This window comes from Phoca vitulina, unplaced genomic scaffold, assembly GCF_004348235.1.
Source record: "Phoca vitulina isolate PV1807 unplaced genomic scaffold, GSC_HSeal_1.0 scaffold490, whole genome shotgun sequence".
Taxonomy (NCBI): Eukaryota; Metazoa; Chordata; class Mammalia; order Carnivora; family Phocidae; genus Phoca; species Phoca vitulina.
Window position 1 is genome coordinate 4199 of NW_022590177.1, and position 15340 is coordinate 19538.

The window sequence follows — 15340 nt, forward strand, 5'->3', positions numbered from 1 at the left end:
TCATGGGACCACAAGAGAAGCGGCTTGGGAATGTGTCAACACTGAGAAAGCAGAACCAAGGGATAGTGAGTCAGAACCCGGATCTACTCCTATATTGCAGAGAAATATAAGCCAATAAATTAAAATTAAGCAAGCCAGAATTCATCTGGTTTGCTCTCATCTGCAGGGGGGGTCTTATGTGATACAGTGATTAACTGGCATATTTCTTCATGAACTCTCAACTAGTTTCTCTTTTGCCAGTCATCTTTCTGAAACAGAGTATGCCATTCTCCTGGTTATGAAGCTTCCCACTGCCCTCAGTACAAAGTTCAAGTTTCCTTAAACTGTCACTCAAAGGCTTCCACCGTTGATTCCCCTTCTACTTTTTCAGCCCAATTTTTTGCTACTCTCATCCTCAGGCACCTACCGTGCTTTAGCGTGACCAGACGTGTATTTTTATATATGTTCTAGGTTCGCTCGTGTTCCCTCTGGCTGGATCGCACTTACTCTTCCCACACCCTTTTCTGACTTTCTAAGAATAGAACCTTGAGAACATAAGGTGTTCATTATTCTGAAACATTACGCATCACCATCATTCCTGCTGATTCAAGGGCTAATTTTGCAAGTGTTGGCAGGAGGGCAAATTGATGCACCCAGACATTTGATAAAAGTTGCATTGAGACCCCAGAGATCTCATTTCGTAGGGAATCTAATACGGTTTTACTAAGCAAATCTCAGAAAGCAACATGCTTAGACAAAGTATGACTTTAGTTACTATAAAAATGAATAAGCAAGAGATGAAAACATACATCCACACCAAAGCATGTACAGAAATAGCAGATTTATTCATAAAAGCCAAAGAGTAGAAACAACCCAAATATTCAACTGATCAATGTATAAATACAACATGGTGTATCTATATAAGGGAATATGAGTTGCCATAAAAACAAGGAAGTATCGATACATGTTACAACATGGACGAACCCTGAAACAGTATGCTAAGTGAAGGAAGGCAGATACAAAAGGCCATATATTGTATGATTCCACTCATATGAAACATCCAGAATTGACAAGTCAGTAGACAAAGTAGATTAGTGGTAACCTAGGGTGGGGGCAGGAGGAATGAGAGGACTGAAGGGTGAATGAAGCCTATGGGGAAGAGTTTCTTTTTAGAATAATGAAAATGTCCTAAAGTTGATTGTGGTGATGAATGCACAACACTGTGAATACACTAAAAGCCACTGAATTGCACACTTTTAATGGGTGAATTATATGGTATGTGAATTAAGTCTCAATAAAGTGGTCTAAAAAAAAGAAAACGTATAGGAGCGTTATTCATAGTTGCCAAAACTGGGAAGCAGCCAAGATGTCCTTCAATAGGTGAATGGATAAATCAACTGTGGTACATCCAGACAATGGATATTATCCAGCGCTAAAAAGGAATGAGCCATTAAGTCATGAGAAGACATGGATGAGCCTTAAATGCATATCATGAAGTGAAAGAAGCAACTCTGAAAAAGGCTACACACTGTAGGATTCCAACTAGATGACATTCTGGAAAAAAACTCTGAAGACAGTAAAAGGATCAGTGGTTGCCAGGGATGATGGGGCAGGATGGGATAAACAGGCAGAGCATGGAGGATTTTCAGGGTAGTGAAACTACACTGTATGATACTATAATGGAGGATACATGTCATTATATGTTTGTTCAAACCCATAGAATTAAAACGCCAAGAGTGAACTCTAATGTAAACTATGACTATGAGTGAGAATGATGTGTGTCATTGTAGGTCCACAGACTGTAATAAATGCCCCATGCTGGTTCTGGATATTGAGAGTGGGAGAGGTTGTGTGTGTGGTAGGGAGGCAGAGGGACATATGGGAACTCTGTACTTTCTGCCTAGTTTTGCTGTGAATCTAAAACTACTCTAAAAAATAAAGTCTACAGAAAGAAGAAGAGGAGGAGGAGAAGGAAGGAGAAGAGGGAGAGGAAGAGGAAGGAGTCCTGAATACCTCACAAAGCTCATCTCAGTTGGCACCAGCTATAAATTTTTCCCTGACCCTTCTCTCTTCTGCTCCCTGGCAGAAGAATTAATTACTCCCTAATCTGTGTTTTCATTGTGTTCTTGTTCCTACTTCCTTTACAGTTCATATCACTTTATTATAGTTGTTTGCAGGTCTCACTAAACTATGACCTGCTCAGGGGCTGAGGCAATACCTTGTTTTGTTATTTCTACTAGAAATACTACACAGTAGAGCTCAGTAAGTTTGGTGTGTGAATGAATGAGAGACATCTTACAGCTCGCTACTGTTTTCAATATAGTTTAAAAGGATTTTTGCCCCAGAATCTGTTCTTCAGGTCTTTTGTTATCCTGAAAATAGCTGTCCCCATGTGGCTTATCCCAGGGACAGTGATGAGGATGGGAATGAGAGAGCATTGAGGACTGTCCCTAGAAAATGGAGGACATAGGAGAATCTTAAACCAATGGCGTATCTAGACTTACCTATATGGAGTCTCTTCAAATAGAAGAGTATTATTCTACTAGAGCTTTTGGAAAATACTCCTCCTTGGAGACAGTACGACCAAGTGCAGTATAAAATCCAGGACCAGACTTAGGTGGTGACACAGGTCAGCTGGGGTTGTGAAAAGATCTCACTCCACCAAAAGCCATCTCTGCCTCCTCCGGATGGCTGCCTGAGTTGCTCATGTGAAAGCTTTATTATAAGGCTTAGGGGTTAGATGTATGTAGATTGTGTGAGATGTATTCCTGAGAAGGATGGCATTTTAAACTTTTGTTATTCACTTACACCTTACTGAGAGTCATACGTAATATGGCTCTTGAAAGCAGGTTTTCAGAGGGCAGTAGAGAAAACCTGTAAAGACATTGGTGCCAAGCGTGAAAAGGAAAAGGTACCTAAAGGGGTGACAGAATAACAAAAAGAACTTAACTTTTCTTCACAAACTTGCCAGCATTTAATGGACAAAGTGGGTATTTTTAGCCACACAGCTGCTTTAATTTTAGGACTAGGGTGACTTTTTAAGAAATCACTTATTGTTTAAAATAGAGGTGTTGAGAACATTGGGGATTTCATTGTCAGTGCTCTTCTACTTACAACTGAGTGATCTAGAGAAGTCACTTACCCTCTCCGAGCTTCAGTTTTGTTCTTTCATAATAGGGACACTATAATACCTGTCCTGCTCACATCATGGGGTGATTGTGAGGTTGCTCCCAGTAAACTTCTTTAAAAATTAGCAAATCATTTACACTTGATTTTAGTGTAGAGAAGATAAGTGCTGTGAACCAGTGGAGGTTATTTTTGGTGAGATTATATATATATACCTTTAATATCTTGTTCCTTTAAATTTTGAAGGAACTTCTACCAGGTTCTGAAAAAACTTTTAATTCAAGGCACATAAATGTGCCTAAGGATATCTAGTCAACATGTGCCCTTTTAAAAGAGAAAAGACGTTCTTTGACTATCTTCTCAAAGAATCATTAATTTGTATCAGAAAATTGGAGAGGTTGGACATGCAGAGTTGCCTTTTCTAAGGGGCATGATGTGTTTGAGCATTTGCGACCCATAGTACCTGTCACTTTGCTCCTGTGTTCCAGAGATCACCTGGCAATTCACAAATGCAGCAGGACACCTGTCCTGTGTACACGTGTAACTCTCGGCCTGCAGAGGGCTTTTCCCTAGAACAGCACCATGAGGCCCTTAAGGACAGAGACCAGGACTTACAGATGTTTGTGTCTCTTGGCTTCCAAAAGAAAATATTAAAGGAAAATGTGGCTGGGACTGCATGTCAGGATGAGGAGGAAGTGGTGCTCTTGGCAGATTTGATCTTCCGGGCAGGTTACCTGTTCCTGCATAATTGAAAGGAGACTCTGCTGGGCCAGGGTGAAGGCTGTCCTACCCTTTCACAGACGATGAGTTAACAGTGCTAGGCCAGGGGTGTCAAATAAAGGGCATCGCAGTTTAAGAAAGACATGAGGAGTTAGGAGGCCATTCAGAGGAGAGCTGTCATGAAGATAAAGAGTTTAGAAAAGAAGACGTAGGAAGAGTGGAGGGAAATATTGGGATTATTTAAACCTGACAAAAGGAGCCTGGAAAAATGTCACAGGTTGAAACATATGTGGGGATGATTATATAGGGTGGGGCTTCTCAACCCTTTTTCATGGCAAGGCACTCTCAGGGAAAGATATACAAGGCCCACAAGGGCAATCAGATGAGGCTCTTCAAGACTACCCTCGGCCACCAGAGGCCTGAGGGGATCATTGGCTTAGCGCACTGTAACCTATCCCGGCCTTTGGGGAGTTTATGAACTGTTTGTGCTCCTCCCCAAATTCATATGTTGAAATCCTAATCCCAGTGTGATGGTATGAGGAGATGGGGACTTTGGGAGGTGATTAGGTCATGAGGGTGGGGCTCTCATAAATGAGATTAGCACCCTTAGAAAAGAGAACCCAGAAACCTCTCACCCACTTTTTCTGCCACATGAGGTTGTAGGGACCTGCCTGTGAGCCAAGAAGTAGGGCTCAACAGACACTGAATCTCCTCTGTGCCTTGATCTTGGACTTCTTATCCTCCAGAACTATGAAAAAAATATGTGTTGTTTAAACCACCCAGTCTATGGTACTTCTGTTACAGTGCCGCAACTCCCTGAGAAGAGGTTTGTACACCTCGTAGGGAACTGATGTACAGAACACAGATAGTCTGTATTTTAGGTAGAGTAAGAACTGGGGTCAAAATTTTATGGAAGAGTGAAATAAAAGGAGAAAACACTTTATTCTTCAATTCGAAAAACACTGGATTGTTTTGTCAAAGGGTGTGTGTGTGTGTGTGTGTGTGTGTGTGTGTGTGTGTGTAGCATGCCCCCAAACTTTTTATGCAGTTTAGCTTCATTAACTTCAGGAAAGTAAGTGCTACAGACTTACCTCGAAGACCATTTGAAGGTTTAATTATTTACATTTATTTTTTACTGATTTTAGTTTTGGGAATATTGAATAATGCATTATTGATTTTGATTGAGTCAGCCTCTCTGACTGAAGATACTAAAGGCTGAATAAAACAAAAACTGAAATGTGCTATGCAACATGGACAAAACTAAATAAGTGTGAAAGAACTTTAAGGTCTATATCTGGGCTCATGTGAGGCAAAAACATTTTTTAAAAAGATTTTATTTATTTGACAGAGAGAGCACAAGCAGGGGGGCTGCAGGCAGAGGGAGAGGGAGAAGCAGGCTCCCCGCTGAGCAGGGAGCCCGATGTGGGGCTCCATCCCTGGACCCTGGGATCATGACCTGAGCCGAAGGCAGACACTTAACCGACTGAGCCACCCAGGTGCCCCAGGCAAACACATTCTATAGGAAAGATGGATTTGAGGACATATGTGATCCTGAGTGTAAATGTCAGGGTACAAGCAAAAATTCCAGGTAGTTTTGCAAACTTTCAAGGCAGTGGAACTGGTAAGACCCAAGTCAAGGTCTCCAGACAGTAAAGGGGGACCCAGGTAATATACGCGCTATAGATGGAACAAGCAGAAAATCTCATTAAGGTAGCATATAGGAATATAGGTATAGGAAATAGGATGGCAGGGTAGGGCAGAGAGACCTGAAGGACCTAGGAGGGGTGGAGGGGTCTTCTGGGCTAGTGGGTGGGGGACGGGTTGTGGACACACCCTCTTCAATCCCCCCCCCACGCCCCAAAACCCTTTGTGACCCTAAGTGTTCTGTGATGTAAGTTTGGGGAGGATATATATTCAGCGTCTGCACACTTAAGAGCTCAGTTGCCTACAGGCAGCTTGCGATTCAGACAATGGAGTTCAAAAACTGGAATGTTCTCTCAGTTCTGAATACCTATACTGAACCATGTCTGAGCTTCGAAGCTCAGACATGGTTGGAGATGGACCCCAACTTCACCTTCCTGTGTGGGTTGGGATTGCTTCTTCTGTTCCTGTGCTACCTGATGCTTCCATTTCCAACTTGGAAAACCAAACCCACCCAAAAGGTAAGGAGCCCTCAACACAGATTATTATGGTTTCCATTTCTAATCCCAAATCTTATTTACTTTAAAGATTTTATTTATATATTTGATAAATAAGACAGAGCCCAAGTTGGGAAGAAGGAGCAGAGGGAGAGGGAGAAGAAGGCTCCCTGTGGAGCACAGAGCCTGATGTGGGGCTTGATCCCCAGGACCCTGGAATCATGACCTGAGCTGACGGCAGATGCTTAACTTGACTGAGCTCCTAATCCCAAAATTTAAAATGAGTTTGGTAGGGTCAGAGAAACACCTAAAATGGGAAGTCTAAGAGAAGAGACATTCGCTTCTCTAGGACAAGAGGTCTGGAAGGGCTAAGGGTTAAGGAAGGACTTAAGGTTTCTACTTCAAACTCACAGGCTGTCTGGATGTGGTGGCAGGTCTTGGGTAAAATCCCAAACACAGGGATTCTGTAGTCCTTATTTAGAGAGTATGGAATCTGTACGAGAACATTTCCCAGCATTTGATCGTAAGTCACATTCCCATGTCAGGCATCACTCGATCAGGCCTTCATGTTGGGCTGATCAGGAGAATGGTGCTGAGCCTCTGGGAAGAGACTGGGGTCTGAACTATGCCCTAGGATACAGGGTCCTACCTGAGGGAGCACAGATGTGACTGTTGGAGTTCATATTCTTTCTTTCTTTTTTTTCCTTTAAGATTTTATTTATTAGAGAGTGTGAGAGAGAGCACAAGCCAGGGGGAGGGGCTGAGGGAGAGGGAGAAGCAGACTCCCCGCTGAGCAGGGAGCCCAATGTGGGGTTCGATCCCAGGACCCTGGGAGCATGACCTGAGCCGAAGGCAGATGCTTAACCGACTGAGCCACCCAGGCGTCCCAAGAGAGAGCATAGGCAGGGGGAGAGGCAGTGGGAGAGGGACAAGCAGACTCGCTGAGCAGGGAGCCTGACATGGGACTCGATCCCAGGACCCTTGAGATCATGACCTGAGCCGAAGGCCGACGCCTAACTGACTGTGCTACCCAGGCGCGCCCAGACTTCATTTTCTATGTCCTCATTGAACAAAGGACTTCTGACTGAGACTCTCAAGTGTGGACCTCCCAGATAAAATCCTCCTTTAAATTTTTTGAAGAAATATTGAAAACATTTTATCACCTTTAAAAATCGATAAAAGCAAGGAACACAAAGTTCTATTAATTGAAATAAAGTCGTACTATTCTTGGATAAAGAATGTCTCCATTCTAAGAGTGAGGGATGAGTCCCAACCCCTCATTCTTTTATTTTTGTTCTAGCGTCAGGGCAGAGCCAAGAGGAGGAGGAAAGGTGGGACTCTGAAAGGTAAGGTTCTGCCTATTCTACCTGAGCTCTCCAAGGGTGACCCTTCCTGTCCCTTCCATGAGGGCTCAGGCCCATGATCTCTGAGGAGGTCAGCTGCTAGACACAATCCCTCTTAGAAAACAGAGGCCTCAGAGCAGTCAGAACCTGAGACCCTTAGATTCACTGCTCTGACTCTTCCTGAGCATGAAGCAGTGATGGATCTGGGCAGTGGGTGTCGCCCAGAAGGTGGCTGTGTGAGATGTCAAGAGTCAGAACTTCTGTCTCCTGAATTTGTGAAAGACTTGTGACATCATGGATACTCAGGACCCTTCCCTGAGGTAACCACTGATCTCTGTGCTTCACAGAGGTGGTCTGAGTATCACATGAGATAATTTACATGAAAGTACTTTATCCATGAAGCAAGAATACTAACCAGGGGCTTTCAGAGTCTTAATATCCCATGGGTGTCCCAGAAGGGGACTCCTGTATTAATACCTATGTTTCTACTTTCACTACATATATCCCATTCTCCCGGTTTCCCAGACTACAGATGCTCCCAGAGAGAAGTGGAGGAAGCCCGGAAGCTGATCTCTGTTTTAAGAAGGTGACCAGTCTTTCCCCTTTTATCCTGATCCCTCTTAGAGTACGTTTTATGCAATTGTAGGATTCAGTGCAGCCTGCTATAGCCATGGGAGGGGATAGCCACAGGAACAGGTATTGGGGTGAAGGCTCCTGAGTACATTGTGAAGTCGTAAAGGTGGGGCATTGGGAGGGGTCAGCAGGCTTCAGGTGGCCCCTCCCTCTTGCCAGGCCAGCATGTCCTCCTCCCCTTGTTCTGGTCCTGGCTGCAGCTTTGTACCTCCTGTCTCCTGCAGCCCCCTAGGCCGGCATCATGATACCACCTACTTTCGTCAACTGCTATGTCCAGACCCCTCCTGTGAGGTGTGTAATAGCACAACTGCTGAGATCAATCGGCTGCTGTTCCCGCAGGCCCTGGAAGATGCTACTCCCTTGGCTTCCACAGCCCCTGTGACTTCCTCATCGTTCACTCTCTCCCCTGACTCCTCAGCAGTCCCTCCAGGAGACCTAATATCAGCTTCTCTGCCTGAGCCTTCCCCACCACCTGCCTCCATCTTCTCACCTAACCCAGTGACTCCCTTGGCTGACTTTTTTCCACCCTCACCACCGGGTGATTCTTTGCCACCAGAGTCTTTTCCTCCCTTGGATTCCGAATTCCCAAAGGACAATTTCCCACCCCAGTCCCTTGCCTTTCCTCCAATCCCACAAATGATGCTCAGACAGTGGATCCTGTTGTCCATCCAGAGGCCACTTTGTCTCTAAATACCATCTTCTCTCTGGACTCTACCCTTTCCCAAGATGTCAACCCCTTACCGGAGTTGTCCCAGATGGTGAATCCCATCTTTGCTTGTCATAATGCACCATCAACCCTGTCTGTTTCACCACCACCAGACTGCAGTTTAACTATGACTCAATCTAAATCGATTTCCATCTCAGTGAAGCCTGTTCCAGAGATCTCATCTCCAGATAGCTCTGGTGGGTTGCCTACTTATGTCCCGACAATCACAGGCATTAATGCCTCCAGATTGTCAATTTTAGACTTCCCTTCATGGCAAACTCATGCCAAAGACTTCTTCCCTTCAACCTTGACTCCATATAATGTCCATCAAGAGTTGCTGGCCCTCCATTCTTCAGAGGCTTCTTCCAGGGGAGACCCTGCAGCCAAGCTTGTGGAGCCTGCTAACCTCTCACTTCTCAGCCCTGAGGTCCTGGCACTCCTTGAGAAACAAGTCCAAAAGAGGAGTGACTTCTGGATGTGGAAGGAAATGAAAAAGGGTTCTGTTCCAAAACAAACAATTGCTGATAAACATGACTTGGCAGTCTCCCTTCCTTTGTGGAGCAGCAAAGACCAATCAAAGGAGCTGCATGTGCATCGGCAGCCCCCATATCCTACAACCACCTTAAAGGAGGGCCATTTACAGCAAACCCCTATCCAGCTCTTCTGGGGTCTCCCAACTCTGCATAGTGAGTCCTTGTTCTCTGCTGCCCGTGTCTTGGATAATTGTTCCTCCATCTTTATTTTTAACAGAATCTCGAATGCCTCCACAGAGCAGGAATCCCCAGTAGTTCCCCATCCTCTTCCTCTGTGCTTGCCTGAGAACCAGCCCCAACCCCAGCCCCTACCTATCCCTCAGGCCCAGCCCCAGACCCACTTTCAGTCCCCACTCCCAATCCTGCCATCTGGTCCTCTAACCCAGATTAAGGTCTGTGGAGTGCGTTTTCACAGACCTGAGAAGGAATCAGAGTCTCTCCTGTCAACTGAAATGCAACATCTGGAATGGAACGTGTTGCAGAAGGAACAGGAAACTGTGTGGGGTTTACCCGCTGTTGTCCAAAGATCCCAGGAGGACTTCTGTCCTTCAGCTCCTAACCCTTCTCTTAATCACCGGGCCTCCCAGGCCCGTGTTGCAATCTCTATCCTTCCTGGGCAGTTTCCTCTCCCTGATGAGCTTCGAACAAAACTAGAGCGTCACCTTCGAAAGAGGCTCATCCAACACCGGTGGGGCCTGTCCCGCAGGATCTATAAGTCTCTATCACTGATGAGTCCAAGTATTTTTTCAGACACCTAACTTGCAGCACTATCGTGGACGCACAAGGATCTCTAAGAGTGAGAGTAAATTGAGCGAATCTGAAAGATCTGAGGGGGACTCAGAAATGATTCAGCTGGAGGACGATGACCTGGAGAAGGACAACGGTGACCTGGAGAAGGATCAGGGACACAACCCAGAGAATGGCCCAAAAGATTATCTGCTGAGTGACCCAGAGAGCTCTTCAGGTAATGATATGGGGTATGATTTTGAAAAAGAACTTAGGAGCCCATCAGAGAAAAACTCAACAGTGTCTGTGGAGACTTTAGGTCAGAGACAACTTGAAAATGTCTTGAAAATACATTTGAGCAAAAAGTTTGAGGAAATCAATGAGGGTCAGCTCCCCGGGACTGTGCATAATTCATGGCATAGTATGAAGCAGACATCGCTTCTTTCTGAGAACTCCCACACTGAAATAAAACAGAGAAGTTTGCCACCATCAGAGGTTCAGGACTACTCCCTGAATACCTTCCAGGAGCTTCCCTTTATTAAATCTAGTGCACAACAGATGCTGGAAGCCCATATTAAAAGGTTTCGTATGAGGATGATGTGGGGCCTTCCCCCCAGGGTCCTTGAATCCATAGAGCTCTTTAAACTGATAAAAGACACATCCCATTCTAGCTTTTCCTCCTCAACCAACCTGATTTCTGAGGTAAATTCCAAACCTGGGGGCTTCAACTCCCTTAGAGGCAGCTCTAAATCTCTCCATGGAGACAAAGTGGGAACAGCAAATTCAGCCCCCATCCTGGATCATCCTCTCCCTGCCGCCTCAATTGTGGGCAAGGAAGAACAGAGAATTCCGAGGCAATCACCCTCTGATATCAAACATGAGTTTGTAGAGGATGTTCAGAAGATTAAGGATGGCACACAGACTCTTACACCTGTCAAACATGACACCAGAGGCAACAGATGGCCCCCAAAGCTGCCTGCAAGGCAAGCTGGGGCCAGACATGAGCCAAAGGATAAGAGTGCAAATTCTAGAGGTAGAGGAGGAATGCAACAGGGCAAAAAGAAGAATCTAGAACCTGTCGTTGTGCCCACAGTGTCCAGGGAGATATTCAGGGCCAAGCAACTTGATGCTCATCAATCACAATCTAATATCTTGACAGCCAGCAAGCCAGTAAGCTCCCAAATCATAAAGGTGAATGATAATAAAGTCAAAACTACCATCCCCATTAAAAGCCCCCCACCAAACCCATCAATTCCCCAAGATCCTAAATCCTCAAACCTTAAAGAACAACTGTTGTATGAGTTAAAGTTTAAACTGGAAAACAGAGAGCGTAGCCGGGCCCAAGCCCAACGCACTGGCCTGCCCCCTGCCTCAGATAGTTTGACTTCCAAGGCCTCACTGACTCATGCCCAGGGTGTCTCCAGTGGGGACATGGGAGCTTCTCAGGTGCTGCATGTCCATCCAGAGGACACAGGAATTAGTATGGAACAACAGCAGGAGCCTTGGGTCCCTAAGCATGTCTTAAGGAAGTGCCAGAAAAAGAATCTCCCACCAGCTGCGGTGACCATGAGCCCTCTGGGCTCCAAGGCACAAGAGCTTGGGGGAGGGGATGCAGGACTGGGGACATCCCAACTTAAAAGGAACAGTTTCCCTACTGAGGATGTGGCATTGAAGAAGAGGTTCCCTACTCAGGACGTGCTATTGAAGGAAAAGCTGGGAAGCAAGCCTTCCCAGACCCTGTCACAGAAGGGTCAGCTGCCTCCTGAAAGCCTTTCCCAGAAGGGTCAGCCTCCTTCTGAAAGCCTTTTCAGAAAAAAAATGAAGCATTTTTTGCAATGGCTTAATCCAGGGATAAAATGCAAGAGACAAGAAGACTCCCAGGGGAAGGGCAGCCCTCTATCATCTGTGGAAAGCAGAGGCCTACTTAAAGGTAGAACTGCCTTTACTGGGACAACCAAAGCTCAGAAAATCAGGACAGACGTTGGGAAGTTCCTAGAGGAGAAACTGGGGCGTTGGCATGCAATAGATAGCACCTGCCCTCAACAGCCCATTCCCTTCCCAACCAAGTATGGGAAAACTCAGCAGGAAGCACAAGTGCAGGCCCAGGCACAGCCTGTCCAGGGGTATCCTTTCAACTACAGGGCTCCCTCCTGTAAGGTGAAAAATACCAAGTCCTGCCACCAACAAGCTGTCTTTGCTGGCCAAGGCCATACTGGAAGTGTTAGACAGATCAGAGACAAGGACAGACAGCCCCAGAAAGCTGTGGCATTTAAGGAGTAGCGACTGCATAACAAGTATCCCCTATCCACGCCCCACAGGGAGCCTGCACCCCACCCACACGCCACCTGCAGGCATCAAGCTGGCCAGGGGCCTCCGGCCACTCTCACCACTGCTGAAGGCACTGTGTTCAGAGATCTGCCTCTACTATTTAGACAGAAAACCCTTCTCCAGAATTTCCAGGGGGGGATATTTCCCACCCCAAAATAATCCCTTGTGAAGCATATTGATTCTCTCCAATAAATATTTCTCTAATAATAGCAATGTCTGTTCTGTGTACTGTACTGGGGGCATGGGTTTCAGGTAACTCAGTTCAGCTGTTACTGATTGCTTCCTTTGGCTTCTAAAAGGTGACCAGTCTCCCAGAGCTCTTGAGAAATAGATATCATGTGCCCCCCAAGGCCCCCAAAGCCCATTTCCTGATGAAGTTTGAGGAGATGGGCTCTGTCTCCTGCCCTTTAGCTTAGCCTTACTGAAAATGTATAGTACACACCTTTGCCCTCATTGAATGTCTTATACCCTTTAGAGCAAGTGTTCTAGGATCAAACACAGGTATAGTTTTCAGAAAATAATGATTAAGCCACTGTTTTTACTTCACTGTTACTACACAGTAGCTTAATCATTATGTAGAAGTCAGTGATCAGAGGATCCCACAGGTGGGTGAACTCTGAATGGGAGTGTTTGGGGGAGGGTGTTGTCCCAGTTGATCTTGGGCTGGTTGGGGTAGGGTCGAAGAACAGCATAGATGCTGCTTAAGAATCTGTCATGTGAGTCACGTTAAACTTGACAGTGAGGTTTCCCACTGGAAGCGCTCCCCTTCCCTGGGCATTTCTTCAGGCTGCCCGACTGATGACGTTTTGTGCAGAACAAATGCAGAACAAAAGCATCACTTAGCTGTTAGTGGCAGGAACGTTGACCAGGCAGCTACCACCTTCCAGGGTAAGACACCTTTGAAGAAATGAAAAGTTGAAAGAGTGACCTTGCTGGTGGAACAAAGGCTTATGTCTACTCATCCCCTTATCTTGACCCTGTCCTGCTCCCCTCCTTCCTCAGTCTGATCCAGGCACCACCACTTTGAGGCCGATTGGAGCACGGCACAGCCTACTGATGCCTTATACCAAAAAGGCATGGGGCTGTTCCTTGAGTACTCAAACAATATCTGCAGGCTGCCGGGCATGGCATCCCCTTTGGCGATCTTGGTGCCTTCCTTCCATCCATGCTTGATGGCAATATGTAAGATATTGCTTTCAGTATGGATAGGATGGAGGTGCCACCTCTCATATGCATGGCCTTAGTGGAGCCATGGTAGATCTTCTCCAGAAGATGTGCAACTTATGAACCAGCGGTGAGTTCTTGACTGCGTACCAGGGTACAGATATTTGGGGGCTTATCATGGAACTCCATGGAATGCTTTTTTTCAGCCACGACTGCACACGTACGCACACTTACAATAGGGTTTTGGAGGGAAGGCAACTCCACTTGAGACTGGGACTCAAAAATGGGGTGAGTGTCCTAGAGAGCACCTGAGGTAGTCTTCTGGGCAGACTCATGACTGTTCAGTGCTAAAACAAAAAACCAGATGTCTACGACCTCTTTCACTACCACACTTGTACCTTCTCGTCCAGGGTTATCATTGACCATACAGTATCTGAACGTTAGGGTCACAGAAAGAATGCAGATTTTGATGCTGTGGAGGCCCTGAGAGGGACAACAGGTGGGATGGGGCCAACGGCAGGGAACCTGAAGAAGTGAGGAGGTACTGGAGGTTCTAACATCTATGTGGACAAACCAGCCAATAACACAGCCTGCCAGTTCCTACATCATCTCATTTTAGGGTCCTTTATGGCCAATCCAGTGCAGTTACCACTCCTCTGTAGAGCTTATTACTGGGAATATTTCTGCCATCAGGAATAGTATAGTCTGACATTCTGTCCTTTTGCCTCATCCCCCCATCCTTCTAGTTTATATGTCCCCTGTTTATTTTTCAACTCCACGTCATTCATTTTCCACTTCTCGCCTATCTACCAAGGCCTTGTCTTCCTTTCCTCACTCTCTGGTAGAACTGATGGCTTATCAGGTAACCAACATGTAAAAAGCTCCAGTACAGCATAAGAAGTAGAGTCCATGGTATTGTAATAGTGTTATCTGGTGACAGATGGTAGCTGTAGTTGTGGTGAGCACAGCATAGTATCGAGTTGTATACCTGAAACTAATGATATTGCATCAACTATTCCATTAAAAAAAAAAACAAAAACAGGCTCCAGTACAAGTGGGCCCCATCTAATCCCCTTCAATCCTTCCTGTCTGGCAAAATGTTGTCTCTCTGCCTTTTCTAGAAATGCCTTTCTGTAAGTAACTGATTACTGTTGGATTAAATCTCACGCCTCACAATTGAGTCTACTCACAATTGAGAGTACTGAGGCCACAAGAAATTCAGCCCCAGCACTACCTGGAAATCATTCACTGATTCCACAAATACTTATCCCAGGCTTACTAACGTGAACAAAATAAATGGAGTTAGGTCACTATTTCCTTAGCACATTCTCTCCTGTTACTCAGATCTATTCTATTTTATGTAAAATTTTATTTGAGAGACACACAAGCACTAGCAGGGGAAGTGGCAGAGGGAGAGGGAGAAGAAGACTCCCCGCTGAGTAGGGAGCCCCACATGGGGCTCGATCCCAGGACCCTGGGATCATGACCTGAGCTGAAGGCAGCCGCTTAACTGACTGAGCTGCCCAGGTGCCCCTCAGATCTATTTTAAACTTCCTTCACTTTCCTCAAACTTAGGCCATCTTCACTTGCCCAGCAGATGTGTTGGACCACAGTTCATAGCCGTGACGTGGGAGCTTTTCACAAAACAAAAAACAAAACAAAACAAAACAAAAACCTTCCAAAAAGTATTTTCCTATTCCTCTTTTTCCTCTTTCTGTTATATGGAAAGAGGTTTCCTTCCCAATCTCAAAGGAAACATACTTTTTGAAGTATCTTCATTGAGAGATAGCTAAATTCTAGTCTCGATGGACTGATCTACCCTTTCCACGTCTCCTTCTGCCCCTCTTCCTGTCCTTCTGAGGCACCCAACATCTTTTTTTTTTTTTTAACGCTTTTTACTACAGAAATATTTGAACATGTACAAGAGCAGATCGAACAATATAA

The 15340-nt window shown here is 45.6% G+C and overlaps 1 protein-coding gene across 1 annotated transcript; it reads left to right on the top strand.

Moving 5' to 3' along the window:
- Window positions 1-8180: 8180 nt before the first annotated feature.
- LOC116629267 (spermatogenesis-associated protein 31D1-like) lies at window positions 8181-12316 on the top strand. Its single transcript, XM_032399567.1, has 3 exons — window positions 8181-8230; window positions 8496-9429; window positions 9929-12316. The coding sequence occupies exons 1-3, from the start codon at window positions 8181-8183 to the stop codon at window positions 12182-12184; spliced, it is 3240 nt and encodes a 1079-aa protein (XP_032255458.1). The 3' UTR covers window positions 12185-12316.
- Window positions 12317-15340: the final 3024 nt, after the last annotated feature.